At 39.8% G+C, this 9,824-nt stretch overlaps 1 protein-coding gene across 1 annotated transcript; it reads left to right on the top strand.

Moving 5' to 3' along the window:
* Positions 1–1,746: 1,746 nt before the first annotated feature.
* Positions 1,747–9,433, top strand: crb3a (crumbs homolog 3a). The gene is made up of 4 exons (XM_060857232.1): positions 1,747–2,136; positions 3,659–3,866; positions 6,873–6,925; positions 8,329–9,433. The coding sequence occupies exons 2-4, from the start codon at positions 3,812–3,814 to the stop codon at positions 8,533–8,535; spliced, it is 315 nt and encodes a 104-aa protein (XP_060713215.1). The 5' UTR covers positions 1,747–2,136; positions 3,659–3,811; the 3' UTR covers positions 8,536–9,433.
* The last annotated feature ends 391 nt before the right edge of the window (positions 9,434–9,824 follow it).

Genomic DNA, 9,824 nt, shown 5'->3' with positions numbered 1-9,824 from the left:
TTTATAAAGGAAGATGATGAAGGCTTTATGTATGCACATACTGTGTATGAGATGGTATTCCATGATTAAGAACATTATTATTATTATTATTATTATTATTATTATTATTAGTAGTAGTAGTAGTAATAGTAGTAGTAGAATCATTTATTGATTAATTAAAATAAATACATTTTTCACTCTGTAATGGCAAACAAATATACAGTATATGAGTCTTTTTTTAATGCCTAAATTTTGTCTTATCGATTATTTTATAAAATAAATAAATAAATACATAAAAAAGGTTTATATGACAGTAGTAGGCAACATATTACATAACAAACAGACCATCAGTACCTCCAAGATAACACTGAGTTTATTTGCATCTAGTGGTTGCGTAGAAAAAATGCTTATTTTTTCAGGTTTTTATTTAATAAATTTGCAAAACAACGACTCTTGCAGAGATGTTTGTGACGAATATAAGTGAGTTGCACGACGTCACATGACCACTGTTCAGATTCTTCAAACCAGTTAATTTCATTATTTATAATTTAAAAATAACTAAATGCTTTTTTTTGTAAGCAAAAGTTTGTCAGACAAAATTTTCACCTTTGTTCAGTTCATTTATTTATTTATTTTAAATGAAGAAAAATTTACATTACATTTGTAGGCATCTTTGCCTAACAGCATTTCTTTGCTTGAGACTAAGTCAGAATACTGTAAGTGCAGCCAAGTAAAAGTAAAAATTACAGGTATGATTTATATGATTTATTTACATCTTTAAAAATGTGCCATTACAGTTAATCATTTTCACATGAGAGAGAGGATTAACAATATTGTGGAATGGCAGGAATTTTTTCAGCTCATGGAGTTTGAAGATTAACTGATTAACTGAGTGACCCACAGCGAGAGGGTTCAGTGCCAGACCTGAGAGAGAAATAAATGCTTTTCGTCTGTTTGAGAACTGAAACTTGGCTTTTGTGTGTTTTGAAATAAACATTGAGACGATGATACGATCAGAGGCGTGAGTCATTCACCTTGACATAAAAAGGTCCAAGGAATATAATGGAAATAAAGAACGGAGTTAAAAAAACAGAAGAAAACTGGGATGAATAAAATCTATTGTTCATTATGAGAGGAAGAAAAGATGGAATGGAGAAGGAGGAGGAGTAGGAAGTGGTGAGTATGTGGCTTTAGTGGGCAGGTGCATTTTTCAGACCTGAGCACAAAGGTCGTGTGTGTGTGTGTGTGTGTGTGTGTGTGTGTGTGATATCTGGTAGCTTAGAAAACTTTTTTTGTTTGTTTGTTTTATTTTCAAGTTATTTATTGCTTTTCATTACACTAAGGTTAGTAGGGTGGGGTGGAGGGGGGTAGTTGGAGAGGGGGAGGGTTCATATCTAGTTGAGGACCAAATCTCACCATAAGTAAAGGATTATCTGACAGTTCTGTGCTTGTAGGAACATTTGGCCAGCCCCCACATGGGAAACTACTTTTTTTTCTGCCATCAATCAATCAATCAATCAATCAATCAATCAATCAATCAATCAATCAATCAAAGAGACATATTGGGTAGATTTGGATAGTCTAATGGATTAGTATAATGGTATTGTATAATGGGTTAATACTAATAGCTATAGGTGTAATACTCAAAATGTGTAATACTCGACAGTGTGTGTGTGTGTGTGTGTGTGTGTTTTATATCTTGCTGTGCAACTGGAACGTTCTCACAAGGACTGTAAGACAAAGCGCTGTGTGTGTGTGTGTGTGTGTGTGGGTGTGTGTGTGTGTGTGTGTGTGTGCAGGTTGAGGCTCAGGTAGTACTGAAACTCGAGCCTGCACCATGTGATCAGCAGTGGGAATTTAAGAGGAAGACGGCGGAGGAGCGACGGCGGTAATAAAGGCTTGCTGAGTGATCTCGACATGGCCGTCAGTGCGTAACGGACTGTTTGTGTCTCCGCTCCGGACGAGAGAAGAAAAAGGGTTTCACCAAAATACTGGAAAAGGTGATTTAACGCTGAAAAAGAGCAGAAAATCGGGCGAGTTCCGGGCGCGCACTCACACCGCGCGTTAAGGTGAAGCGGAAGCGACCTGCGCTCTGGATACCTGGATGGAGCTCCGCGTCTGAATCAAAGGCCCGAGTGTGATCAGAGGGGGGAAAAGGTAAAGAATACGAACAGATCATCTACAACTCCAATCGAACCGTATTAGGATCCGTGTTAGTGCTTCATTCACCTCATTTACACAATAAAGCGTCAGAGCGCATGGACTGGATTAATCCCAGATACTGAAGTGCACTATGAAGTGTGCTAGTGGACACAGGTGACATTTATATGAGGCTCTGTCTGTCTGTCTATCTATCTATCTATCTATCTATCTATCTATCTATCTGTCTGTCTGTCTGTCTGTCTGTCTGTCTGTCTGTCTGTCTGTCTGTCTGTCTATCTGTCTGTCTGTCTGTCTGTCTGTCTATCTATCTGCCTGTCTATCTATCTATCTATCTATCTATCTATCTATCTATCTATCTATCTATCTATCTATCTATCTAGCTATCTGTCTGTCTGTCTATCTGCCTGTCTATCCATCTATCTATCTATCTATCTATCTATCTATCTATCTATCTATCTATCTATCTATCTGTCTGTCTGTCTGTCTGTCTGTCTGTCTGCCTGTCTATCTGTCTGTCTGTCTGTCTGTCTGTCTGTCTTCATAATGCATACAGTGCATAGAGTTGAGTGCATACATTTTCACACCCACCTCCTTCTGTTCTACAGACAGATGGACAGATGGAAAGGTATCACAGACATCACATCAAATGTTTCACTATCGTCTGCTTAACATAAACTATGTGACGTGTTTTTTAAGGATTGTCTAGTTTAAAACAAACGTTTCGTACCCCCCATTTTTCTGAGTGAGAAACAAGGAATATTTTCCCACTTTATCTGAATTACAGAAGTCCAAATCAACAAGCGGATTTCAGGACCGGTCTATAAAAGATTGTACGGTGTATGAGTATGGTACGGTATAACTGTTAGGGAAAATCTCAGAGCTCATCATTTTTTAAGATAACTTTTTTCGTATTTTATCATTACACCGTTTAGACATTTTAGTTATATCATAGAATGTAGTTCACGATAGTCTATAAATAACCATGTAAGACTAAACTAAACATTTTAGTTTACATAGATCTACACTGCTTTTATTATTATCCTTATCGTTCTTCTTCGTCTCACTATTATTATTGTTATTACAACTTTACACAATTAGTCCATTCATATCACGTGTGTTAATAAATACACCACTCTATAATAAAAAAAAAAACAAAAAAACTAAAACTCCTGGTCAAAAGCTACAAACGATAAATAAAAGGCCTACATTTATTGGTGTTTGGCATTTTTCGAACTTCTGAACTTTCAAGGTCGCTGTATACACACACAAAAATCAGGAAAACTAGAAGAAAGGAGAAAGTGTTTGGAGACAATACGTGTTTATATAAAGCTGACACTTTAAATGAGATTTTTTTTACTTTGTAATAGTTTTTCTGTCCCATAAAACCACGTTGTTCTTGTACTAGTAGCAGATATCACAAAGTGTTAGAGATCTGAATGAGCTGAATCGTCATGACACATCACGTAAACAAGGCAGATACACATTTTTAACCGAGGCGTGTGCTTCACTCCTACAGTTACAAGGAGATTAGAGCTGCCGCTGTGCTGATATTCACCTCATTCAGCATGGTTTTCCCCTCACTGCTGTCCTGAGCGTCCTGAGGCTCGGGGGCGTGTCCGAGGGCCGGAGTGTCGGCGCGTCAGAGGGTCCAGGCACACAGGAGCGCACCATGCTTCAGATGGGATTCACGACGAGCAGAGATCTGCTCCGGAATCTCAGAAACGGTGAGTCTGTACGGCAGGATATGAACGATCGAAACTCCCTTTCAGAAGTAAAGCTGTTTTTCTTTCACTTATAGGTGGTCTGATCAAGGGTACTTTTAGTATGCAGCTATTTCTTAGAGTACAAGCTTTTTTATTAAAAAAAAAAAAAGGAAGGAATATAACACGAGCTGTGCCAGGTACCGGGTGTACCGGGTGACCTTAACATCGTGACACACCTTTTACCGGGGTTATGTGTGTCATTTTTATCTAAGGCAAGTGTGAGCATGTCTGCTACTTTCAACAAGAAACAGTAAATTGGGAGGTAAGAACGTGCCGTTAAAGAGCAAAACAAGCAAACAAAGCCACGGGTGAAGTCTGAGGAGAACCTGCTCTGGAGTGTGTGTGTGTGTGTGTGTGTGTGTGTGTGTGTGTGTGTGATCGGTCTCCTGTGACGCTTTACGGTCAACAGCCCAAAGATGACAAGGCACAAAGAATGCAGTGTTCACGAGTACCACCCTAATCTACCACAGATGCACAAGAAACACGACTCACAAACCGAAAGCACTGTCCACCTTCTAATGTAGCCAAAAATAAAAATACAGAGAGAGAGAGAGAGAGAGAGAGAGAGAGCGAGAGAGAGAGAGAGAGCGAGAGAGAGAGAGAGATTCCAGAATCCAAATCCATTAATCATTCACACGAGTAAATAATCACCCCCTCAAGGATGAAAGTGCACAGAGATAACACCGAGTGAGTAACTCATGGGACAGGAGTGTACACTGAAAGCCGTTTTGAACTATATTTACGATCTGATGTTTAAGTACACAGAAGGCACTAAAAGTATTGGGGCCCTGCATGAGAATGTGTGCAAGAGATTTGAACACGATAAGAAACCATTTGCTTTAACAAAAAGGATTTTCTTAAGAGCTTAGTCAACTCTCTCTCTCTCTCTCTCTCTCTCTCTTTCCCATGTCAATCACAATGACTGTTATTAATCATTAATGTTTGTGAGCTCATGTAAACAAAAGAGTTCTCGGTGTGATACACTGCGTTGTAATGCAGCATGATCTCGTGACGAAGCACGTGTTATCCTTCACCCTCCCCAGGTTAGTGAGTTTGGTGAATTAGCAGGTGAACAAAGCTAGTTAGAGCTTCTAGTCTGTCTGAGTGTTCAGCTCTAGGAGTTCCAGATTTCTTCCATGATGGATGTTGTTAGAGTTCACTGTTCTCCTGAGAACATTCACAGCATTAGAAACGGTTTTATATCCTCGTCCTGATACGTATCTTGGAACAACTTGACCACGAAGGTCTACAGAGACCTCCGTGGACTTTACAGCTTGGTTTATGGTTTAATATGCTCTGTGAATTGTGGGATGTTTTACAGATACCTTTATAAATCATGTTTAATGGTGGAATTTGCCACAGTTAGTCAGTCAACATTTAAAAGCACACTGGATGGACATGAGCTAAGATCTGTACTACAGTGAAGTGTCCAAGAACTGAAGGGGTCTGAACACCTTCTGTATTCACTGTATACATGATTACATAAATAATATAAATTTGTAATAATAATTTGTATTTGAGGTAGGGCACAGTGGCTTAGTGGTTAGCACTTTCGCCTCACACCTCCAGGGTCGGGGTTCGATTCCCACCTCCACCTTGTGTGTGTGGAGTTTGCATGTTCTCCCCGTGCCTCGGGGGTTTCCTCCGGGTACTCCGGTTTCCTCCCCCAGTCCAAAGACATGCATGGTAGGTTGATTGGCATCTCTGGAAAATTGTCCGTAGTGTGTGATTGTGTGAGTGAATGAGAGTGTGTGAGTGTGCCCTGCGATGGGTTGGCACTCCGTCCAGGGTGTATCCTGCCTTGATGCCCGATGACGCCTGAGATAGGCACAGGCTCCCCGTGACCCGAGGTAGTTCAGATAAGCGGTAGAAGATGAATGAATGAATGAATGAATTTGTATTTGAGGTGTTAGACTACTGATCAGAAGGTTGCGAGTAACTCATGGCCACTCCTGGGCCCCTGAGCAAGGCCCTTAACACTCAATATCTCAGTTGTATAAATTAGATAAACGTAAGTCTCTCTGGAAAATGACGTTGTTTGTAATTATAGAATTAAATCTATATCAAGCTCATCATATTTCTTGTTTTTGTTTCATGGCAATTTTGTTTACTCATTATTGATAAGAAGGCGCCGACGTCTACAGCTAACACTGCACCGATCTGAGTCACGAAGTCCACTATCAGTTGTATCGAATATGTTTTATGGCGTTATAGTCTTTCTTTTCCTCAGTGATGTCGTAGTGACTCGCTTTTAAAGACAAGCATTCAAAACAACCCGTACGTTTACGTCATGAGTCATACGGTTGCCATGTAAACAGGAAGTATTAGTCACATCTCCACTTCCAGCTTATATGAAGTGAAACTGACTTCACCTGAAATCAGGTCAGATCCTTATCAAGAATAACGTCACGTTATGGAGTTTGTGTGTTTACAGCTTGCAGACAGAACGATGAGTCGTGTTTTGTCCGGTTTAGACACGAGTCATCTTTACGCTATTGTCTTGTGACATCATCCTGAAGGCAGCGACGTTCTGATCTGGTTCTCTGACCGAACTGATCCTATGTTACTGATTACTGCACATCACAGTAGATGTAGTAATGTATCATCAGTCCTGCTGAATTCTGGATTCTGATTGGTCAGAAAGTGTCAGTCAATTTCTCTGACAGTACGTCAGCTGCAAATGACAGGATTGGACCTAACCATTGTGCTCCTTCTTTAGTTACATGAAAAGCTGCTTGTTTGTCTTATCCACTTTAAGAAAGGTTTATAGCTGCTATAATATACAGTAAGTGATAGGAACTAAGTTGTTTCATGGACAAGATGGAAAGAAGTATGAAGTGTTATTTGTGACTCAAACAATTTGCATCATGATGTTGTTGGAAACTCTTTAACCATCTCAGCAGCTTGTGCATCATTATTTTATTAGAGCATCATGTTCAATTCCTTATCCTGCCTTTTCTTTTACAGAGAATGACACTACACAGGCTAACACCACTGACATCCCACGCCCTCCATCTCAGGTGAGTGCACACCTTTCGTTTTAGGAATCTTTGAGATCTGTACACACCTGCAATACAGATCTGGTAGAGATCTGTACACACCTGCAATACAGATCTGGTAGAGATCTGTACACACCTGTTATATACAGATCTCTACCTGATCTGTATATAACAGGTGTGTACAGAACTCTACCTGATCTGTATATAACAGGTGTGTACAGAATATACAGATCAGGTAGAGTTCTGTACACACCTGTAATACAGATCAGGTAGAGTTCTGTACACACCTGTAATACAGATCAGGTAGAGTTCTGTACACACCTGTTATATACAGATCAGGTAGAGTTCTGTACACACCTGTTATATACAGATCAGGTAGAGTTCTGTACACACCTGTAATACAGATCAGGTAGAGTTCTGTACACACCTGTTATATACAGATCAGGTAGAGTTCTGTACACACCTGTTATATACAGATCAGGTAGAGTTCTGTACACACCTGTAATACAGATCAGGTAGAGTTCTGTACACACCTGTTATATACAGATCAGGTAGAGTTCTGTACACACCTGTTATATACAGATCAGGTAGAGTTCTGTACACACCTGTTATATACAGATCAGGTAGAGTTCTGTACACACCTGTTATATACAGATCAGGTAGAGTTCTGTACACACCTGTAATACAGATCAGGTAGAGTTCTGTACACACCTGTTATATACAGATCAGGTAGAGTTCTGTACACACCTGTTATATACAGATCAGGTAGAGTTCTGTACACACCTGTTATATACAGATCAGGTAGAGTTCTGTACACACCTGCAATACAGATCAGGTAGAGTTCTGTACACACCTGTTATATACAGATCAGGTAGAGATCTGTACACACCTGTTATATACAGATCAGGTAGAGTTCTGTACACACCTGTTATATACAGATCAGGTAGAGTTCTGTACACACCTGTAATACAGATCAGGTAGAGTTCTGTACACACCTGTTATATACAGATCAGGTAGAGTTCTGTACACACCTGTTATATACAGATCAGGTAGAGTTCTGTACACACCTGTAATACAGATCAGGTAGAGTTCTGTACACACCTGTTATATACAGATCAGGTAGAGTTCTGTACACACCTGTTATATACAGATCAGATAGAGTTCTGTACACACCTGTTATATACAGATCAGGTAGAGATCTGTACACACCTGTTATATACAGATCAGGTAGAGTTCTGTACACACCTGTAATACAGATCAGGTAGAGTTCTGTACACACCTGTTATATACAGATCAGGTAGAGTCATTTTAAAGCGTATAAGTGTGTGTGGGAATTGGCAGATGACTAAATTTGGAGTAAATGAGAGGAAAACTGTTCCAACATTTTAACAAATCAAGATGTATGTGTTTTTTTTTTTCTTCAGGAAAACAAGATTGTGGAGATCGTCGTGCCAATAGTGGTAATACTAGTGCTCATACTGATAGGAGTGGTGGTCTTCCTGCTCTGCGTAGTGAGGAAGAAGAGGCAGACAGAGGGAACGTACCGGCCGAGCGCCGAGGAGCATACGGGCACACGCAGCGGTGAGGCACCCAACACCATCAAACTGCCCAAAGAGGAGAGACTCATTTAAAGACACTTGGACTCATGGAACATTTCACACAACGAGTCTTTCTAATGAATCATAGAAGCATACAGGTGTAGAACATAACGGCCGTTGAAGAGCATTCCTGCGGAACAGGAAAACACACCTGTCATTCTCTCCCGTGATGCACTACAGGGAAAAGAGCCGCAGCGAGACGTCGTCGAATCCACATCTCCACGGTTAATTGGACCGTGTACCAAACCTGAAATCCATGACCTGATCTTAACTTAACTAGAGCTTGGGGGTGCGATTACTTTTGAAGTAGCTGGACGTTTGTCTGCCTCTGCCCCAAGCAAGACTTTACTTGCTCTTGTTGGCCTGCTGCTGCTGCTGTATGCTGTAATTCAGACAGTTACTATATATATATATATTTTTAAAGATTTTATCAACGTTTATCCATAACGTTTTTTAAATGTTATTTTTAGGTTAGCTAAAACTTGAAACACTATGATTTTTCCAGCAGTGATTATTTAGGGTTATTGTTGCATCATCGCAAATGAGTCGCAAACCCGATTTTCCAGAAACGTCCCACAATCACATCGCACTTGTTTTAAATCAAACTCATGATGAATGTACTTGAATGGTGTTTGTAAATGTTTTTTTATGTCCAAAATTCAGTTAAAGCGTAAATGAACTTTTGGATTTGAATATGAGTTCGATTCATATGATGCTATGGTCACGACCACACAATGAAATCATGGCAATTAAAAATACAAACAAAACAACGAAGGCTTGATTTAACTCGTTTAAACATGAAAAATCTGAGAAATCGTGAGACTGAGAGGAAACAAACTCAGTGGAAGACATTTAGCATGGAGAAGTTCTACAGTTGTATGACTGTCTACAATGGCAAAGAACACAAATAATAAATTATAATTTAATAAAATCGACTGTCTCCGGATTTTGTATTTCCAGAACAAATCTGCTTGACATTTCTTCCCTTATATTAAATAATCCTGTCTAAATAAACAGCGTATAAATATACAAATATATACTGTACTCTCGCCATCCACTTTATTAGGAACACCTTTATTAGACCTGCGCAAACATAAGAATATGTCGTCAGCCAATCGTGTGGCAGCCGAGACCAGTCGGAGCTGATGGAAAGTCTACAGTAGAAAAGCATCTCATAATGATCAGCACATTGTACCTCGAGGTCTGTGCCTCATGCGCTTGACTGACAGGAGTGGACCATGATGTGGTTTTTCCAGATGTTTCGTGCGTTCTGAGATGCTTTTCTGTTCGTCAGGGTTGCAAAGAGTAATTATATGAGTTGC

Source organism: Tachysurus vachellii, chromosome 21 (genome assembly GCF_030014155.1).
Source record: "Tachysurus vachellii isolate PV-2020 chromosome 21, HZAU_Pvac_v1, whole genome shotgun sequence".
Lineage (NCBI taxonomy): Eukaryota > Metazoa > Chordata > Actinopteri > Siluriformes > Bagridae > Tachysurus > Tachysurus vachellii.
Note: the sequence above shows the minus strand (reverse complement) of the source record. Positions and strands in the feature narration are given on the sequence as shown.

What these genes read in the sequence shown, in the direction of transcription:
- crb3a (XM_060857232.1), top strand. Translation starts at nt 3,812, where the DNA reads ATGCTTCAGATGGGATTCACGACGAGCAGAGATCTGCTCCGGAATCTC. An exon ending in GCTCCGGAATCTCAGAAACG is followed by an intron (nt 3,867 to 6,872) that starts GTGAGTCTGTAC and finishes TTTCTTTTACAG; the next exon opens with AGAATGACACTACACAGGCT. An exon ending in TCCCACGCCCTCCATCTCAG is followed by an intron (nt 6,926 to 8,328) that starts GTGAGTGCACAC and finishes TTTTTTCTTCAG; the next exon opens with GAAAACAAGATTGTGGAGAT.